General features: G+C 47.6%; 1 protein-coding gene across 1 annotated transcript in view; it reads left to right on the forward strand.

Annotated features, from left to right (window-relative positions):
* The window catches only part of LOC116820095 (transmembrane protein 47-like), a 35,432-nt gene extending 15,092 nt beyond the window's left edge, over nucleotides 1–20,340 (forward strand). Inside the window, exons 2-3 of the mRNA XM_032772335.2 lie at nucleotides 16,473–16,613; nucleotides 19,548–20,340. Coding sequence (XP_032628226.1) covers nucleotides 16,473–16,613; nucleotides 19,548–19,729 — 323 coding nt within the window. The 3' untranslated portion in view covers nucleotides 19,730–20,340. The remainder of the gene's footprint in view (nucleotides 1–16,472; nucleotides 16,614–19,547) is intronic.
* Nucleotides 20,341–21,786: the final 1,446 nt, after the last annotated feature.

Consider the following 21,786-nt stretch of genomic DNA (forward strand, 5'->3'; position numbering starts at 1 on the left):
TAGGTGCTTGTATATGAGCTCTTTTGTCCTTCTTGTGGAGATCAAGCCAGGCTATTCTGGCTATTGCCTTTATGGTCTTGGGTCAAGATGATCAGCTGCTTAGATGTATTTACAGCTTCATAGTGAAGTTCTAGTTTTGCTATCTAACATAAACAGCTGGGCTGTATAAGGGAGGGAGAATGGCAGGTGAGAGGGAAGCTTCTGAGCTCCCCGTCCTGGGGTCTGTTTTCCTGGAGAGGGGAAACAATAGGGCAGGAGTTGTGGCACTGAAGCAATGAAAGTGGGAGGCAGAAGGGGAGCTCACACTGTAACCTCTTCTCTTTTGCTTTTTGTTAGCAGCAACTCAGCCAGGAAAATCGGGGAGGAGCTGAAATGGGGAAGGGGGTTGGAGGAAAGTGTGTTCATTTGTTTCTGTTCGGGGAGAAGGCTATACTGTCAGAGGGAGGGGGGAGCAGATGTGCACCGTTCATTATGCTACCTTCTCTCTTCTGAACTTACCCTTGAGATTTATACCAAGCCCTTCAGCTGACTGTCTGCCTCAATCTCCCACAAAGCAGCTGGGCAGCTGCTCCTCCCGAACAGAACAGCAGTGGGTGTGAACAGGTGACTTTATGGGGCTGACTCCAGACCATGTCAGAGCCTGGGAATTGAGTAACGTCTCTGAGGCTGCCCACTGGTACTTCATTCAGCTGTGTAAATTAGTGCTCAGCCATCTGGATTCTCTGGGCAGCACTAGGTTGCCCGTATTCATAGTCCTTGCTCTCCAGTTGAATTCAGACTCTTAACAATACAGAAGTTTCACTGCATTAAGGCTAATTCTCTTCTCATGGACTTGCTTGACTTTCATGTCTGGGGCACTGCAGAGTTTAAGGCCAGATGAGAGCATTAGATCTAGTCTGACCTTCTGTACAGCACAGGCCATTAAACTCCGCCAGTTACCTTTTTATTGAACCTATAAACTTGTCTTTCGGGAAGATGCTTTAGCCAAACACATCAGTTTGGATTTGAAAACTCCAAGACATGGAGCATCCACCAGTTCCCAAAGTTAATTACCCTCACTGTTAAAAACTTGTGCCTTCATTTTAATTTGAATTTGTCTGGCATCAGCTTCCAGCCATGAGTTCTTGTTCTGTCTTTCTCTGGGAGATGACAGAGCCAGTAGGATCCAGTGTCTTCTCCTCCTGAAGGTACTTAGGCTGTAATCAAGTCCATTTCATTTTCATCCTTCATAATCATAACATGAACAGAGTGAGCTCAGTCCTTCACTGTAAGCCATGTGGCTCTTCTCTGCATCATCTAGTAAAGTCTCCTGAATTTCAGACAGGCCCTCCTATAACGACTTTAGAGCTGGGATAGGAGTTGGTACTTTCTAGAAGGTAGATGTCCCTCTAACTCGGTTAAGAACAGGTGCTCCAATGGCTGCTCAGCTCCTGGAAGATTGTTTTCTGGGTGAGATTTGAAGCTGAGGTGCTGAAGCACCTTGTAGCTATTAAAGATCCCATTACACTTCTTGCAAGAGCAGGGGAATGAACCCCAGTGTTCTGGACAAATTCCAGTTTACGTAACTGCACTGTCTGCCAAAAGACTGCAGAGGGAATTTAATTGGCTATAAAGTTCACTTCCTGTCCTAAACAAAGTAATATCACTAAGCTTCTCCACCTGAGGTGGCTGCATTTCAGTTTGGGATGAAGCAATCCTTTATTCTTATAGCTTGTAAAGTGCTTTGGGATCTTTCAAGCATTTTAGAGAAATGCACAGTACTGGCTTTTATCTGGGAGTTATGGACAGCTGAAAACTGCAGCTGACTCTCGTACAGGTGGAGCTGTTAGGGTTGGTTGTGCCAGGGTGTACACTGGAAGTGTATTTCAGCTGGTGACTGACTCACTGCTCCCTTAATTGACTTGGCTGCTCTGGAGATGGGACAGTTTGGTCTGCTGGCCAATAAACCTGGATCCGATGCCAAACATTCTTTGGACTGCTCCCTCTGTGAAACACAAGCTGAGAATACACAGGATGTCAGATTCAAAGCAGAAGCAAGTTGTCTTAGACAGACTCTTAAACAATAGCAGAGAAACAGTTGGCTGCCCTTCTGGCTGAACTACCAGACTGCTGCAAATGACAGAGGTGCCTGAGATCTTGAGTGTTGGCCAACTCCTGAATGCAAGTCTGTGAATAGCCTCCCTGTGACACTGTATGGAATCTGGGAGACATGATATTGTTGATACCAGTATTATAAAATTGCAAGGAATCTGACCAAATATGCCATCTAAGGTATCTGTGAAAATGTTATGATTTTCCTAGTATGATTATCTTGTTTATAAGTTTGTCTTGCCTTTGTATTATGAGTTATTGATATGTATGGTATATCTGTATTTCAACACTTGTGCTGTGGTTCTGGGTGACACCCCCAGACAGTTTGGCATCAGCACTGCCTTGTCTGCTTTTGATGGCCCATCAAGGGACATCGGCTATACATTGAACCCATTGAAAAAAGCCAGGGACTACATCTGATGAGTCAGCAAGACATGTAGGGGCCTTGTCTATGGATAGAACTCTAAGGCTTTTCCATGTCATGTGCTGTGAAGCTTGTGTTTGGGACATAAGAACCTAAGAATGGCCATACTGGGTCAGACCAAAGGTCCATCTAGCCCAGTATCCTGTCTTCCGACAGTGGCAATGCCAGGTGCCCCAGAAGACAAAGGAAGTACAAGGCACATGGCAAAAGGTATAAAAGACACCTGCCTCTTCTCCATTTTGTCTTCATTCCTGCTTCTTATATCTTGACTTTAGTAAAGCTTTTGATACTGTCTTGCATGACTGTCATCTTCTCATAAACAAACTAGGGAAATGCAACCTAGATGAAGCTACTGTAAGGTGGGTGCAAAACTGGTTGGAAAACCGTTCCCAGAAGGTAGTTATCAGTGGTTCACAGTCATGCAGAAGGCATAACGAGTGAGGTCCTGCAGGGATCAGGTCTGGGTCTGGTTCTGTTCAATATCTTCATCAATGATTTAGATAATGGCGGAGAGAGTACACTTATAAAGTTTGCAGACGATACCAAACTGGGAGGGGTTGCAAATACTTTGGAGGATAGGATGAAAATTCAAAATAATCTAGACAAACTGGAGAAATGGTCTGTAGTGAATAAAATGAAATACAATAAGAACAAATGCAAAGTACTCCATTTAGGAAGGTACAATCAGTTGCACACATACAAAGTGGGAAATGACTGCCTAGGAAGAAGTACTGCGGAAAGGGATCTGGGGGTCACAGTGGACCACAAGATAAATATGAGTCAACAGTGTAAGGCTGTTGCAAAAAAGCGAACATCATTCTGGGATGTATTAGCAGGAGTGTTATAACTAAGAGTATGTCTACACTATGAAATTAGGTCAATTTTATAGATGTCAGTTTTTTAGAAATTGATTTTATACAGTCAATTGTGTGTGTCCCCACTAAGCGCATTAAGTAGGCAGAATGCATCCACAGTACTGAGGCTAGTGTCAACTTTAGGAGCGTTGCACTGTGGGTAGTTATCCCACAGTTCCTGCAGTCTCTGCTGCCCATTGGAATTCTGGGTTGAGCTCCCAATGCCTGATGGGGCAAAAACATTGTTGCAGGTGGTTCTGGGTACATGTCGTCAGGCCTCCCTCCCTCCCTCCCTCCATGAAAGCAACAGCAAACAATCGTTTCTCGTCTTTTTTCCTGGGTTACCCGTGCAGACGACATACCATGGCAAACATGGAGCCTGCTCAGCTCACTGTCACTGTCCATCTCCTGGGTGCTGCTGGCAGATGCAGTACTGCAGTGCTACACAGCAGCATCTCCTTATCTTGCCTTGCTTTGCCTTGCCGGCGGAGATGGTGCAATACGACGGTTAACCATCATCGTCGTCTTGGGGGTGCTCCTGGCCGACCTCGGTGAGGTTTGACAGGGGCGCCTGGGCAGACATGGGTGTTCCTGGCTAACCTTGGTGAGGTTGGTCGGGGGCGTCTGGATATAAATGGGAATGACTTCAGGTCATTCTTTTCTTTAAGTTTCATCTAATGGAGATTCGGTCCTGCCTGGAATATCATGTGAGCTGGAGGCTTCTGCCTCAGGCTGCTCTCCCAGCTGGCAGCACCGCGCGATCCCACCTATCCCAGCCTACCCCTTGCTCCCATGGCTCATGAAGCCTGGACAGTAGTAAGGAACAGTTCAACTATAGGCTGAGCAAGTGCAGAATGGTGGTAGAATGTGACTTTGGATGTTTAAAAGCTCTTTGGTGCTGTTTGCTGACTAGGCGGTTTGTGATTAGAAGAGCACAGCAAGCCGCACTGAGCATCACGGAGGCTTTGAAAACCAGTTTCATGACTGGCCAGGCTTTGGTGTGACAGTTGTCTGTGTTTCTCCTTGATGCAAACCCGCCCCCTTTGTTGATTTTAATTCCCTATATGCCAACCCTGTAAGCCATGTCGTCAGTTGCCCCTCCCTTCGTGAGAGCAACGGCAGACAATCGTTTCGCGCCTTTTTTCCATGCAAATGCCATACCATGGCAAGCATGGAGCCCGCTCAGATCACCGTGGCAGTTATGAGCACCGTAAACATCACGCACATTATCCTGCACTATATGCAGCACCAGAAACTTCAAAAGCAGGTGAGGAGGCAACATCTGCGCGGTGACGAGAGTGATGAGAACATGGACACAGAGTTCTCTCAAAGCACAGGCCCTGGCAGTTTGGACATCATGGTGGTAAAGGGGCAGGTTCATGCTGTGGAACGCCGATTCTGGGCCCGGGAAACAAGCACAGACTGGTGGGACTGCATAGTGTTGCAGATCTGGGATTATTCCCGGTGGCTGCGAAACTTTCACATGCAGAAGGGCACTTTCATGGAACTTTGTGATTTGCTTTCCCCTGCCCTGAAGCTCAAGAATACCAAGATGAGAGCAGCCCTCATGGTTCACAAACAAGTGGTGATAGCCCTCTGGAAGCTTGCAACACCAGACAGCTACTGGTCAGTCAGGAATCAGTTTGGAGTGGGCAAATCTACTGTGGGGGCTACTGTGATCCAAGCAGCCAATGTGATCACTGAGCTGGGAAATATGCAGGTCATAGTGGATGGCTTTGCTGCAATGGGATTCCCTAACTGTGGTGGGGTGATAGACAGAACGCATATCTCTGTCTTGTGACTGGACCACCAAGGTAGCCAGTACATAAACCGAAAGGGGTACTTTTCAATGGTGCTGCAAGCACTGGTGGATCACAAGAGACATTTCATCAACATCAACATGGGATGACCGGGAAAGGTACGTGACACTCGCATCTTTAGGAACTCTGGTCTGTGTGAACGACTGCAGCAAGGGATTTACTTTCCAGACCAGAAAATAACCGCTGGGGATGTTGAAATGCCTATAGATATCCTTGGGGACCCAGCCTACCCCTTAATGCGATGGCTCATGAAGCCGTACACAGGCACCCTGGACAGTAGTCAGGAGCTGTTCAACTATAGGCTGAGCAAGTGCAGAATGGTGGTAGAATGTGCATTTGGACATTTAAAAGGACGCTGGTGCAGTTTACTGACCTGGTTAGACCTCAGCGAAACCAATATTCCCATCGTTATTATTGCTTCCCCTGTGCTGCACAATATCTGTGAGAGTAAGAGGGAGATGTTTATGGCGGGGTGGGAGGTTGAGGCAAATTGCCTGGCCACTGATTACGCGGATACAGACACCAGGGTTGTTAGAAGAGCACAGCAGGGCACGGTGTGCATCAGAGAAGCTTTGAAAACCAGTTTCATCCCTGGCCAGGCTATGGTGTGAAAGTTCTGTTTGTTTCTCCTTGATGACCCCAACCCCCTTGGTTCAGTCTACTTCCCTATAAGTCAACTGCCCTCCCCTCTTTTGATCTCCACTTGCAGAGGCAATAAAGTCATTGTTGTTTCAAATTCATGGATTCTTTATTAATTAGTCACACAAATGGGGGGATAACTGCCAAGGTAGCCCAGTAGGGGTGGGAGAGGAGGGAAGCAGTGGGTGGGGTGGCGGAGGAGGTAAGGAAAAGGCCACACTGCACTTCAAAACTTATTGACTTCCAGCTTTCTGTTGCTTGGGGAGCCCTCTGTGGTGGCGTGGTTGGGTGTCCAGAGGCCACCCACCGTGTTCTTGGGCGTCTGGGTGAGGAGGCTATGGAACTTGGGAAGGGGGGTGGTTGGTTACACGGGGGCTGCAGCAGCAGTCTGTGCTCCTGCTGCCTTTCCTGCACCTCAACAATACACCAGAGAATATCAGTTTGATCCTCCAGTAGCCTAAGCATTGCTTCCTGCCTCCTCTCATCATGCTTACGCCACCGATCATCTTGATCCCATCATCTCTCCTCTTGCTCCCGCCACCTCTCCTCACATTCATTTTGTGCTTTCCTGCACTCTGACAGTGTCTGCTTCCAGACATTCTGCTGGGCTCTTTCAGTGTGGGAGGACTGCATGAGCTAAGAGAACATTTCATCGCAAGTGCGTTTTTTTCACCTTCTGATCTTGGCTAGCCTCTGTACAGAAATGATATGAGGAGCGTTGAAACATTTTCAGCTGTGGGAGGAAAAAAAGGGAGAGTAGTATTTAAAAAGACACATTTTAGAGAACAATGGTAGACTCTTTCATGGTGAACCAAGCTGTTAACATTACATAGCATGTGTGCTTTCTTTACAAGGTCGCATTTTGCCTCTTATATTGAGGGCTTGCCGGTTTGATGTGAGAGATCACACACGTAGGGCCGGCAGGCAACGGAATTCAACTTGCAGGCAGATGTGGTAAGCCACAGTCTTCTGGCTTCTTTAACTTTCATAACATGTGGGGATGGTTTCAAACAGCAGTGCCCTCATTTCCCATACCAAGCACCCATTGGGTTGGCCATTTCAAAGAAGGGGCTCTGGTTTTCAGTTTAACATGCAGCACAAACCCAGCTAACCTCCCCCCCCACCCCCGCACACACACCCAGTTCTCTGAGATGATCGCTTCATCCCTCCCCTCACCGCGTGGTTAACAGCAGGGATGATTTCTGTTCAGCCACAAGCAAACAGCCCAGCAGGAACGGTCACTTCTGAATGTCCCCTTAATAAAATTACCCTATTTCAACCAAGTAACCCTGGGAGTACATCCAGGAGAGCTTCACTGAGATGTCCCTGAAGGATTTCCGCTCCATCCTCATACACGTTAATAGACTTTTCCAGTAGCTTGACTGGCCGCCAATGCATCCCAAGTCTTCAGGGGAAATTAATCATTAAACACACTTGCTTTTAAACCAGGTATTATATTTACAAAAGTACACTCACCAAAGATCCCTTCTCCACTCTTCAAGGTCCAGAAGCCTGCCTTGGGTGGGTTGGGAGGGTACTAAATCCAGAGTGAAAAACAGTTCCTGGCTGTCGGGGAAAACGGTTTCTCCGCTTGCCTGCTGTGCGCTATCTTCAACCTCCTGCTCCTCCTCATCTTCCTTGTCCCCAAAAACTGCATCCCTGTTGCATGAGAATCCATTGACGGAGTCCATGCACAGGGGTGGGGTAGTTGTAGGGGTGCCCCCTAGAATGGCATGCAGCTCATCATAGAAGCGGCATGTCTGGGACTCTGACCCAGAGTGCCCGTTTGCCACTCTGGTTTTTTGGTAGGCTTGCCTGAGCTCCCTAAGTTTCATGCAGCACTTCTGCGGGTCCCTGTTGTAGCCTCTGTGCTTCATGCCCTTGGAGATTTTTTCAAATATTCCAGCATTTCGTCTTTTGGATCGGAGTTCTGATAGCACAGATTCGTCTCCCCTTACAGCAATCAGAGATCTAGTACCTCCTGTTCGGTCCATGCTGGAGCTCTTTTGCGATTCTGGGACTTCATGGTCACCTCTGCTGATGAGCTCTGCATGGTCACGTGTGTTCATCAGCTCGCCATGCTGGCCAAACAGGAAATGAAATTTAAAAGTTTACAGGGCTCTTCCTGTCTATCTGGCCAGTGCAACTGAGTTGAGAGCGCTGTCTGGAGCTGTCACAATGGAGCACTCTGGGATAGCTCCCAGAAGCCAATACCGTCAAATTGCATCCACACTACCCCAAATTTGACCCAGCAGGGTCGATTTCAGCGCTAATCCCCTCACCGGGGAGGAGTACAGAAATGGATTTTAAGAGCCTGTTAAGGCGACAAAAATGGCTTCGTCGTGTGGACGGGTGCAGGGTTAAATTGATCTAACGCTGCTAAATTCAACCTAAACTCGTAGTGTAGACCAGGGCTAAGACATGAGAAAAGTATTGGGGGTAGCTGTGTTAGTCTGTATCCACAAAAACAACAAGGAGTCCGGTACCACCTTAAAGACTAACTGATTTATTTGGGCATAAGCTTTCATGGGTAAAAAACCTCATGAAGAAGTGAGTTTTTTTACCCACGAAAGCTTATGCCCAAATAAATCTGTTAGTCTTTAAGGTGCTACCGGACTCCTTGTTGTTTTTAAGACATGAGAAGTAATTCTCCTGCTCTATTTCACGCTGATTAGGCCTCAGCTGGAGTATTGTGTCCAGTTCTGGGTGCCACATTTCAGGACAGATATGGACAAATTGGAGAAAGTCCAGAGAAGAGTAACAAAAATTATTGAAGGTCTAGAAAACATGACCTATGAGGGAAGACTGAAAAAATTGGGTTTGTTTAGTTTGGAAAAGAGAAAACTGAGAGGAGACAGGATAACAGTTTTCAAATATGTAAAAGGCTGTTAAAAGGAGGAGGGAGAAAAATTGTTCCTAACCTCTGAGGCCAGGACAAGAAACAGTGGGCTTAAATTGCGGCAAGGGAGGTTTAGGTTGGACATTAGAAAAATCTTCCTAACTGTCAGGGTGGTTAAGCACTGGAATAAATTGCCTAGGGAGATTGTGGAATTGCCCTCATTGGAGATTTTTAAGAGCAGGTTAGATAAACACTTGTCAGGAATGGTCTAGATAATACTTAGTCCTGCCATGAGTGCAGGGGACTGGACTAGATGACTTCTCAAGGTCCGTTCCAGTTCTATGAGTCTTACCTCTGGAGTAACTTTTCTATAAACGAAGCTCTGAAAAAAGGACTGAATGACCCATCCAAGCTGTGGATGTGTTCCAGAGGGACTTTCAAGCCAGCAAACTCACCAATACAGCTAAGAACCTGATGTATGGACTTTGAAGTCTCTGTTTGTATTTAATTGCTTTACCATTTAATAACTCTCTTCTTGTTCTTTCTTTTTTCTTTATAATAAACCTTTAGTTTTAGACACTAAATAACTGGCTGTCTGCGTGGTATTTTGGGTAAGATCCAACTTAATATTGACCTGGCAATGTGCCTGGCCCTTAGGTGTTTAGACAGGAGCGGCGCCAGAGTTTCTGGCGCCCTAGGCAGAATTCGGGGGGTGGCATTTTGTGCACTCCCCATGGGGCGCGTGGAAGCTTCCGGTTTCACTCCCATTGCGCCGCCGAAGAAGGACCCTCCGCCGAAATGCCGCAGACGACAGCGGCCGTCATTGAACTGCTCAATTGCCTGCCGCTGTTTTCCGTGGCACGTCGGCAGAAGGTCCTTCTTCGGTGGCGCGACACGAGCGGAACCGGAAGCTCCCGTGCGCCCCATGGGGAGTGCACAAAATGCCATCCCCCAAATCCTGGCGCCCTAGGCGACCGCCTAGGGTCGCCTAATGGAAGCGTCGGCCCTGGGTTCAGAAGAACATGTCATATAGTGAGCAGAGTTTTTAAACAACTTCTCAGTGTATTGGAACTAGGTGCTGATTGGGAGCCAGAGAACTGGAATGCAATAAGGGGGCTGTGTGATTTCTTTTTTTAGCTTCTTGATAACCAGTGTGGGGGATCAGGAGCAGTTTGTGACTGGGGGTGAGTCTAACTTCAGTGTTAACCACCAGTTTTGGGAGAATCTGCTCTCCTTTTTGCATCCTGCCCTGACCTTGGCATTTTCAGTGAGGGCTACCCCAGGCGCACCAGGTCACACCCCTGCCCCAAGTTTTATTGATGGAACTATAACCCCCAGCATGCAGACTCCACTCCTGCATTGCTGAGTGGTGTCACTCCCGTTTCACTCCTGCAGTGACCCCCATCGTTCTCTACTACACTCCCAGATGTGCTCAGACTGAAACCCTCTCCCCTCACACAGCTCTCACCCAAGCTAAAACCTACTCCTACCCCTGCCTCTAGCAGGTCTTACATTTGGAATGAATCTCTTCTATACAATATTGCAGGGATGGCCAAACATACAGACCTCCCGAATGACAATCTTCAGATGTTTGTGTAGCCATCTTCCAAGACACTCCTCTCTTCCATCCCTGACAGGACTGACTGTTTTTCTTGCACATGACACTTATTATACAGCTGCCCATCCCATCTCACATCTGGGGCTCATTAAATGGAGCCAAAATTGCTGCATCCATCCTGGATCTCCTATTCCACCAGTCTCTTTGGGCTCCCTGATATTCATGGCAAAACTGGCTTAATAGGACCCTCTGGGAACCCAGAAATGGTTTCCCTGGTGATATCCCATAGGACCTCTGGTTTCCCTCTGTCCAGCTGGTCTGTGTGGCTCAGACTTTGCAGAGTCCCCTTCAGCCTGCTGGTCTCCCTCCGTCTCGGTCTGTGGTGAATCCCTCAGATTTGTTTTTCTTGCTGCTCTCCTTCCAGACCAGTGAACCTGTCCTGACATGGGATGACTTAACTGCCATCCCACAAGGAGGCGTAGGGGTGTCAGATTCTTTGAGAGGCTACCCCTTTGTGCCATTCCCTTACCTGAGACACAGTAGGTCCTATGCAGCAGGGGAGTTCGTCACACCCTACCAACTAAGTTGCAGCTGTGCCTATTCCCTACTCGTCTCTGGCATGAGGCGCAGGTCTTGTGCTTTGACCTCTATAGACGTCTCCACTGCAGACTTAACTCAAGTGATAGGCCCCTGGGTCTGAATATCCAGCTTAGCCTAGCTCAGGTATGAGCAGCCACCCTGTAAAGCCATGCCAGAATTAGTGTCCTCACTGGTGCCCTCCTTATGTGTTGCTAGGACTTCCAAGGCCAAGTCCCAGGGTTCTGTGTGCTGCATTAAGCTGAGCTGCTCTGCTTCCTGGAGTGAATTGTAGGAGAGCTTGTCTGTCCTCCCGATTCTCCTCCACGAGCCCAGAAGGTCTATCAGTACATGAGTGGCTCAACCTGCATCCTCCCTGTAGAGATGGTGGGTCAGCAGCCTGAATGAAAGCCTCATTTGGGCATTAGCCCAGATGGGCCAGCTAGCCTGGGTTGAATGCACCACCAAACTTATGCCCAAGGTTTATGTGTGCAGACTAGAGAGGGGTTCAGGGCAATGCTCAAGTAAGAGACCAGGTTAACTGCAGTGAAGACAGACCCTGAATGGCTGCCCAGCTTCTAATTGTCAAAGAAGAATGTGTTCAGTAGGTACAGCAAGGGAGGTGTTTGTTTGTAGGTCTGCTCTGTGTAGTTACCTGCCCCACAGCTTGCTTTACAAAGGACATTAGAATCACTACCAAGAGTTCATCTAGTTAGTTGCCAAGAGCACAGGACTAACCATGTGTCCCATAGGACATCGAGTTCATGGGACTGCAGTGTGTGCTGCCTTCCTGCAGCCAGTTTATTGTAAGGCACTTTAAAAGGATCCTCATGAAAAGCAGGTTCTTGGGGCCTGTGGCAGGACAGTAGGGTTGGCTGGGCATTAGCCTATCTGGATATCTTTGGTGGCTAGAGGCCAAAAGTGATTTGGTCATCACCATCTCCTGCCATATCACAGAATCACAGTGTTTAGCATTTCCGAGGCATGCTAATGGATGCCCCAGGTCAGCCTCGAACAGCAGGAGGTGCTGTGCTTTGGGACTGAGGTGCAGTAGCAGAGCCGAGGTAAGACCAGGACAGCAATGAGTCAGAAGAGGATTATAGAGTTGTGGAAAACAAAATGAGCTATACCTACAAATAGAATCATGCTGGAATAACTGCATCTACATTAGGGCTTTTGCCAATATAGAAACACTATTAAAAATTAAAAAAAAAAAAATCGCACTGACACTACTGTACCAGGAAAAGTTCTAATGTAGACCTGGCCTAGGTTGAACTTTAAACTGAGCTTTAGAGGCTCAATATTTTGAGCTGGAGGAGAGCCCCCATCTGCTCCCCTTCCCCTTGGAAAGTGCCAGGACAAGAGCCACAGGCAGGGAAGGAGGGGCCATGGACTGTGTCAGGGCAGGTCAATAGCAGGCATTCCCTGGGGCAGGAGGTGGGTATAGGGCTAGACAAGCTTTTATGGAGCTATTGCAGAGTCCTGCTTATATAGACAATCAGCCATTGGGCTCTTTCCCTCCCCCTGCTTTTGCAGCACAGTTCCCCCAAACCAGGCTGTTTCTTCCCCAAGTAATGCAAGAAGCCCTTTCCCACCCCCAGGCTCCTCTGTCCTTGCAGCTCCATCTGGCTTATGCTGACATGGGGCTGAGGGAGTTTGGGACATGGCCCTGCTAGTAATTGCTGATTAATAGGAGCTCAGGAGAATCCTTTGTTGTGGCAATAAAAGATGAGTGAAAAGCCCAACATTTCCAGATGCTTCATTTGTTTGTGTTTCACACAGGCTGCAGCCTGGCTTAGAGTGAACTCCCAGCACAGGATTTACTTTCCCCACACCTCTCCTTGGGCAGCTTTTGCCATCAACCTGCATCCTTTTCCTTTCAAAATTATTGTCCCTGTCTCGCTGCTGCCCTGCACCCTGTGTTAGGTACCGTACACCAGCACCAGTGAAAGGTGAAACCACATTCTGATTAGGCAGCATTTCACAGTTAATGCTAGTTTCACACACACTCTGCACTGGTGTACCTAACGCAAGGTGCAGAGCAGCAGTGGATTAGCCCCAGAGGATCTTGAGATAGACGTAGCTGTGTGAAAATGCCCTGTTGTGACTCAAAAGTGCCTAGCATTTCTGGGTTTGTTTCTTGGCCCTGGAGAAACAAGCTCTCTTCTATCCCTGCACACACAACCAATTCAGGGTGAAGAGCTTAATATGGCTGGTTTAGAATCATAGGGTTAGACAGAACCGCAAGGGTCACCTAGTCCAAACCCTGGCCAAAATGCAGGATTTGTTGTGTCTAAAAAACCATCCAAGACCGATGGGTATCTATTCTTAGTTAGGAATGTAGTGGGCATGGTTTGCACGTCCACACTGCATGACTTGCAAACCCTGCTTGAGTCCTACAAGGGTGGAAGGTCTCTAGCAAAGTCTAACTAATGGAGTGTTCCTTCTGGATGCCTCAGACCTTGAGTTAGGCCTGTTCTGAGAGGGGTAGAATGTAGTTCTGAAAGTATTTATTTTTGGTTAATCGCTGCTCCACAAGCTTCAACCTGTCTTGCTGCAGGATCCCATTTCCTTCTGAGTAAGGTCCGTGTTTCTAGCACATAAACAAGATTGTAAATTCACCAGCCCTTGCAGTAGGACTCAGTGATATCATCACTGTGACGTTGCAAAGTAACACCCTGTGGTGTGGAATTGGTGCAGTAAAGCATATTTAGAACATGCAAAGCAAATAACTTCTGGGTTTTGTAAACTTCTAATGCAGATAGTCTTGACACCAGGAGAGGAGCTGGGTGTTATAGTGAGAACAGCTTCACCCAAACTTGTCTGCTGCCCAAATGAAGTGAACTGGCAAGGCCAGCTGAATGTAACTGACTAATTTAGGGCTTGCCTGACCTATTAAGACATGCAAGATACTGATTGTCCCAAACCTGAAAATGAGAAGTATGCATTCAGGATATTAACAGTTGCAAAGAAACCTATTCTTGTGCTCCACCTTGTGAGAGAAATCCCTTCCAGTTATCCTCTTGCTACAAACAAGCAGTAAGTTCTGAGGTGCAGGGCTCGTATCTGCACAAAATTCCTACCGGTGTTGGTGGCAACTGCATACATTCATCTATGGCAATATACACTCATGTCAGGGTTCCTCCCCCAATCTGAACTCTGAGGTACAGATGTGGGGACTTGCATGAAAGACCCCCTAAGCTTATATTCTACCAGCTTAGGTTCAAAACTTCCCCAAGGCACAAAATCCTTTCCTTGTCCTTGGGCAGTATTGCTGCCACCACCAAGTGATTTGCACAAAATTCCGGAAAGGGTCACTTGGAGTCCCTGTCTCCCAAAAATATTCCCCCAAGGCCCTTCACCTCCTTTCCTGGGGAGACTTGAGAATAATATACCAACCAATTGGTTAGCAATGTGAGCACAGACCAAAGCCTTTGTCTTTAGGACACTGAAAATCAATCAGGTTCTTAAAAGAAGAACTTTATTTATAAAGAAAAAGTAAAAGAATCACACTGGCAAAATCAGGATGGAAGGTAACTTTACAGGGTAAATAAAAAGATTTAAAACACAGAGGATTTCCCTCTGGTTCAGCTTCACAGTACAAAACAGAAACAAAACTACCTCTTTAGCATAGGGAAAATTCACAAGCTAAAACAAAAGATAACCTAACGCATTTCCTTGCCTTACTTACAACGTCTGTAATTCTTAAATGGATTATTCCAGGTCTATTTTCAGGAGATATTGTCCCTGCTTGGTTTCTTTCGCTGTCCGGAGAGGGAACAACAAAGAGAGCCACAAACAAACCTCCCCCCCCACAGTTCGAAAGTATCTTCTTTCCTCAGTGGTCTTTCTGGTCAGGTGCCAACTAGGTTATTTGAGCTTCTTAACCCCTGACAGGTAAAGCATTCAGTACAGTTGCCCAGGAGAGATTTTATGCTACCCTTATCTCTATGTTTATGACAACCCACAAGAGCTGCCAGATTCCATACAGATATACAGTGACTGCACATCGCCAGGATGTCTCAAGATCATCCCCTCTGAGATAAGAATGGGGTCCAAAGTCCTTTTCTCACCAGGAAATAGAAGAAAAACACATTAGTCCCCAGTACTCTGCTGTCATCTGGCCATTTGGCTTGAACACCACCTCTGAGAAGGGAGCAGGGTCTAGTGGTTAGAGCAGGCGGGATGGGAGTCAGAAGTCCTGGGTTCTATCCTTTGCTCAGAGAAGGGAGAGGGGGGACATGTCTAGGGAAAGATGGGCAGCATCCCCTGATGCCAGACTTTGAGGGGGCATGGATGAATTTTACATTCTCTGTGTATATACATATTTTTTGTCTGAACAATAGACTTTGCTATTAAACTGCTAAAAAAAACCCCACCACCTGAAACAACAAAGAACTCAACATAACAAAGCAAAGAAAGTCATTCTCCAGAGAGAGTTAGGGGCCCTTTTGCAGCCCCTTCTTCTGCAGCAGAGCCAGCACTGCGGTGAACAGAAGGGCCAGGGTAGGAGTCTAAATTAATGTTTCACCTATAAGTACCAGATGTGCTCTGGTGTGTTTGAGACCTGATCTAGTAGCATTTTTAAAAGAAGGCAAACTCCCTAGTTTCCTTGACTATCAGGCAAGACATGTTGGAACCAGAGAGATACTAATGGCTGACCTTGAGATACCAGTGTCTCTAAAGTTATATTTTCTTTCTCCAGTACAATTGGGAAGCTCTAACTCCAGTTGTTTGTAACTAGTTTGAAAACGGCAAGATTTTTTTTTTTTTTAATTATCCTCATACAGCTCCTTTATGGGGAGAAATCACATGGACTAGATTGAAGGGCTTTTTAGCTCTTCATCTCTTGATTACTAAAGCTACATAAAATGTGTCTCAGACCAGGTGCTCAGGATGAAACCGCTAGACCCAGAGGTCAGCTCTAGAGACAGGCTGGGGTCAGAGGGCCATTCTTTTGAAGTTGCTGGAATTGCTGTACCTGCTTGTGTCAGCCATGAATTTGGTCCATGGTCTCTTTGAAAGGCACTATAATTCTTGTGTGACTCTTTCAGGCATCATAAGAAGAATTGCATTTAACTCTCTGTTGATCATTTTGGTGCTTTTATAAAATGGTGAACCCACAATGGACTATAAAACATAGTTTCTGCTCCTTTTTGAAATCCAAGATATGAGGCATCAAGGAACTCCTTAAATCCTTCCTTTTCCTAGTTGTGTCCCTATTTTCTAACTTTCTCATAATTTCTTAGTCCCTCCGTGTCTGTGGCTACCTCCTACTTTTCCTCAAAGGCTTCTTCTGTTGCTTTGCTGCAGAGCATTCCATGACCTCTTTCAGTTTCACTTGGTGCCAGATTTCCAGACTCAGAAATGGTCTTGTACTAAGGATACCTTCTGTGACTTTTCTTCCATCACCATCACCAAATCTCCTCCACCATGAATTGCATTTCTGAAATGTTAATGCTCTCTAATCTATAATGTGTGTGCCGGCTTGGTAGATCAGAAGTACTGCGAAACCAGTAGCTGGGCATTAGGATTTTTGAAGATTATGGGAAAATCCCAGACCTCAGGGTGAGATTAGTGGGGGGATGTTTTATTGTTGTAGCCTGAGAGTATGAGGCTGTTTCTTCATTAATGAGGGGTTCTTCCCCAATTGTGTCCTTTCCTCTTCTAGACTGGCAAGTGGCTACTCTGGTGTTAATCCTGACGGCAGCCACTATCACCTTGCTGTCGTTCCTTGCCTCCCTGGTCTCCTTCTGCCTAGGCACTCCCAGGCAGTACTACAGAGTTGTTGCTGTTCTCCTCTTGGTTGCAGGTACCTATAAGTCACTGCTCTAGAAAGAGAATACAAATTTGGCTACTTTAAAGGATAAAGTGTCTCCTGACTTGCATCTCCTGCAACTCTATTGAAATCCAAGGGCAGGGTAGGATTTGGCCATCAGACTGTTCCAAAAACTGGAGCCTACAGACAGGGCCGGCTTTAGGCCTATTCCACCAATTCCCCCAAATTGGGCCCCGTGCCTAAGAGGGCCCCAAACCCAGTGAGAATTCTTTCCCTGGCTAAAGGCACCTTTTTAATTTTTATTCACCTGGCAGTGCTTTGGGTCTTTAGCGGCACTTCAGCAGCAGGTCCTTCAGTGCCGCTGAAGACCTGGAGTGAGCGAAGGACCCGCCACCGAAGTGCCGCCTAAGACTCAGAGCATCGCCCGGTGAGTACAAGCCCCACGTGTTTTTTTACATTTTTTTTTTTTAAGTCATCCCTGCTGGGGCCCCGTCAAAACTGTTCAAATTGGGCCCTGCACTTCCTAAAGCCAGCCCTGCCTACAGACTAAATAAAATCTGCTTCATCTTTAATATAGAGGTGCAGCCCTCTGGCTCAAGATGGGAACCCTGGATCTCTTGGGGCCTGTAGCCTTTCTGGGTTGCAACTCTGCATTAAAGATCAGTGGGATTATTCTGCCCCATTTATGCACTTTAGGTGCAGCCCTTAGCCTCCTTCTCACCAATAGGGGCCTCACCAGGGTGTGTTCACACTTTATCCAGCTGCCAACAGCTAGCCATAACATGTCCCCATATGAGGCAAAGAACAGCTGTGGTTTCAATTCCTTACAATGCACTCTTGCTAACTAGCAGGTTCTCCAGAAACTGCAGTGTGGTTGTGATAAGCTGTAGTGCAGGGGCCTGCAGCCCGCAAGGTTATTTTCTGCAGCCCGCGAGCTCCTCGCGGCCCCCCTGCCCTTCCCCAGCATTTATGTAGAGCGGCTCTGGCCCAGTGTGCACCGGAGTGGCACTGCCCTGCCCCCGGTGTGCGCCGGGCCACAGCCCGCCCCCCGAACCCTTCCTGCAGTTGAACCCCCTGCCCTGAGCCCCTTGCAGCATCCTGCACCCCGACCCCCTGCCACACCCCTCCTGCACCCAACCCACTGCCCTGAGCCCCCTGCCGCATCCTGACCCCCACCATACCCTGCACTCTGACCCCCTGCCCTGAGCCCCCTGCTGCACCCTGCACCCCAACCCCCTTCCCTGAGCCGCCTGCCACACTCCTCCTGCACCCCGACCCCCTGCCCTGACTCCCTGCCACATCCCTCACCCCTCCTGCACCCCACACCCCAACCCAATGCCCTGAGCCTCCTGCTGCACCCCTCCTGCACCCTGATCCCTTGCCCTGACCCCGTGCTGCACCCCTCATCCCTCCTGCACCTCACACCCCAACTCCTTGCCCTGAAGCCCTGCCATACCCCACACCTCTGCTGCACCCTCTGGGGGCGGGGGGGGGGGGGGAGTTGGGATGGAGATTTCGGGGAAGGGGTTGGAATGGGAGTAGAGAAGGGATGGGAAGAGGGAGGGCAGGGGCTGGGCCTCATGGAAGGGGTGGAGTGGGGGCGGGGCTGAGGGCGGCACGGGGGAGAGGTGTCAGTAATGCTGCCCTCGGGCCAATGCACTAGTCCTCATGTGGCCCTCCTGGTGATTTGAGTTTGAGACCCCTGCTGTAGTGTGTTGGGTTTCACTGAAGAACACTGGAGTGCCATTTTGTTAGGGATATAGCCACAAGATTCATGTCTACATTAGGCAAAATAAATCTGACATGGACTGAACAGCACAATGTTACTGTTTGAACAGTGGCAGGGGGGAGTGGCAGTTTAGTTTAAGCCCCAGTTTTCATTGTGCATGAATAAAAATGACCTCTTTTTCTAAAATATTCCATGGAAACTGAGATTTAAATCCCTGCAGTACTGTGAACCCGAACACAGCAGCAGGGTTGTGCTTATGCTGTAAACTGATTAGGAAAGGACTATAATGCAAAGCTGGCCTTTTCAGGTTCACGCCATCCAGTGACTGATGTGCAAAAAGAAAACATCAGAGAGCAAATTAGAATTTTAAAATCCTTTGTATTTTAATTCACTTACAATAGACGTCCATTATGAACTCCTTTCTTCGTCTTAAGGCTCCTTTTTAAAGGGTTTTGAATACTACAGACACTGCCTTGACCGGCTTTAATGGCACAGTATTACTATGTTTAGCCCACCTGTTCTCTTTCTCCAAAATCTGGCTGGGAATGTGCATAAAATAACATTTAGAATCAACCCCTCCTCTTTTTCGTGTTGCATGACCAAAAACCCAACCAAGACTTTCCAATACCAAAAAATGCCCTGAGCTCACTCTCATCTAAATAGAGATGGTCTTAACTCTACATGGCACACCTCTGCTGTAGACCTTGCAAGTGCCTTAATATGGTACTAATGTTAAATTTCATCCGAAATGGAAAGTGAGGTGAGGGAAGACTGCTTGAAAAAGAATCTGGCACTATTTGTGGCTTTACTGAGTGAGACATGGAAAAGTGCTGGTGGAGGGTTCCAGCATCGAGGCTTTGAGATAAAGGGCTTGAGGCAGAAGTGCTGTGATGCTGGGCTGTCACGAGAAGGGCACGCTTGTGAGGGAGATGACACGTGAGCTACAGCAAGTAGTGATAGCTGCTGAGCTTGGAGGATGCTTACGCTGCTGGCATCCTACCAGGCTGATGGCACTGTGGTGAAGAAGTTCACAGCATTGGTACTGTTGCCATTGGGCCAGGCACACCTGCGGGAAAGAGGGCGATTGTACTTTGCCCAAGAGACAAGCTGGATGGGAAGGAGGTTGGGAGATCTGTGTGACCAAGACCAATAAAGCCACTAACAGCTGCTGCATGAACTTGCTGCATTACTTCTTTCCTCTTCTAGACTTTAACCAGATGTCTTTTCCCCATTTCCAGTGGTTCTGCAAGCGTGTGCCTTGATTCTCTATCCAATCAAATTCATTGACAGCAGCATGCTGAAGAGCTACCATGAGTTCAACTGGGGATACGGCCTAGGCTGGGGATCTGCTATCTTCATGCTGGGTGCAGCCATCCTGTACTGCCTGCGCATGGACGTTTACCAGGATGCCTACTACTAGGGTTGGGCAGAGGAGCTGGCCAGCCACAGCAGATCATTGGACTACCATTAGATTGACTGGACCAGAGCATGAGGGGCAGGGAAGGGAGGAGGGCTGTTAGGTCCACTGGGGTTTTTAGAGCACCTGTTCTAAGACACCGAAACAAAAGTTTTGCAAGAAATCAACAAGCCTTAATGAAAGATGTGGTTGTGAAGATCTGGAACTGGACACTCATTAAGGTGGTAGGGGGAATGTGGAGAGAGAAATGGGTTGTAGCTCATCAAAATAACCAGCTATTCTCTCAGTCATCTCATGGTTTTTTCCTTTCCTTTTTTATACAGGACAGTTTTCTCTGAATTGTAGAGAGTGACCTGTATTAGTTAAGAGGTGAAGCCTGCTTTTATTTTGATACAATTTTGACACATGGTGCTGTAAGAAATAATTCAGAGTTTGGGTTTTGTAAAAACTTGTCTATTCCATGTGACTTTGGAGTGACCACTAGCTCCTGAAGAAACCAGGCTCTCTTTTAGATAAGTGTGCAGAGTTTGACTGCTGCATCTCACCTTTCGGTGGCTGCACAGTACAGAATGTCTTCTGATGCAGAGAAGAATAAATTAGAGAAAGAACCTGCATATACATTTCTTTCAGTCTTTAATAGCTCAGGTGACCTAGCCACTGGAGCATATGAAGAGAGGTCCGAGCTGTAAAGGTCTGGGATATAAATAGGCAGGCACTGCAGTTAAAGCCCTGTGGAGCTAACATGCACAGCAGATGCAGCAGAGGGAGTGCTGCAAAGCAAACACATTCCTGAAATAGCATGAGGCTTTCTATGCCTGAATTCTTTCCAGCCTGTTGTCAATAATACAAATGCTTTCCACTCCTCCTCCCGCCCCTCCCCCCCAAAAAAGGCAAGAGGGAGGAAAAACTTAGGATCTGGCTTAATGGCAACATGTACTGCCAAAAAATACTGTAAGCAATAATTGTCTTACTATTGGGTGAATGGGTTTTTATTAGGATATATGTTGTCATAGATTCACAAACCTAGGTTGAGCTTTCAAGGTGCCCACACCAACTACAACCGAGATAGGTATCCAGCTTAGACTTTGCAGCATTACAACTTGCACAGTAGATCATGTTTATAAATGACTGTATTCCATGGATTTGTATTGACAACTTAGTTGGAATGTTTCTTCTGAAATGTGTTTGGTTCACATGCAGGCCATATCTCAGAAAATCTTCCTATGCCTTAGTACAACCACTTTTTCATTTGGCCTCTGAAATAGGTTCGTGCAACATACTGGTGTAGTAACAGCCAGCTAGATACCCAATTACCTGGTGTACTCTTGGGGGGATTCTGCTGGACTGTGCACCCACAGAAAATGCCTACCCCACACCCTGAATTCCTGCAGAAAACAGCAGGGAAACTGCGCAAGGGGTAAGGGACGTCCATGGGTGCCGTTTTTTGGGGAGGGGGGTTGCCCCCCCAACAGAGGCAAGGCATAGGAGGCACACAGGATTACGTGCCACTGCCCCCCCTCATTCAGCAAGCGCAGACCTGCCCAGCTGAAGGAGGCTATGTCTGGGTTCCCCGACTCTGCAGCTGAACGGTGCCTCCTGGGTCCTAGTGCTAGTCACGCTTCTCTTCTGTGTTCTGGGAGCCTTCCTGTTTTCTGTTCAACGAGTGCCCGTGGTGGGTCTAGGTAAGGGAGAGGTGTGGGGAAATGAGGGAAGGGGAGATAGTATGGAAGGAAGGGGGTTGAACATGGTGGGGGAGGGGAATGTGGGAGTGAAGGGATGGGGATGGAGAAGAAAGGGGGATAGGGGAATCATGGGGGGAAAGTGGGAGCGCAGCATGCAGTGTCATAGAATCCTAGAATATCAGGGTTGGAAGGGACCTCAGGAGGTCATCTAGCTCAATCCCCTGCTCAATGCAGGACTAATCCCCAGACAGTTTTTACCCCAGATCACTAAATGGCCTCCTCAAGGATTGAGCTCACAATTCTGGGTTTAGTAAGCCAATGCTCAAACCACTGAGCTATCCCTGCCTCCCACAAGCCCCCTCCTGCATCCCAATCCCC

The sequence above is a fragment of the Chelonoidis abingdonii genome, chromosome 8 (genome assembly GCF_003597395.2).
Source record: "Chelonoidis abingdonii isolate Lonesome George chromosome 8, CheloAbing_2.0, whole genome shotgun sequence".
Taxonomy (NCBI): Eukaryota; Metazoa; Chordata; order Testudines; family Testudinidae; genus Chelonoidis; species Chelonoidis abingdonii.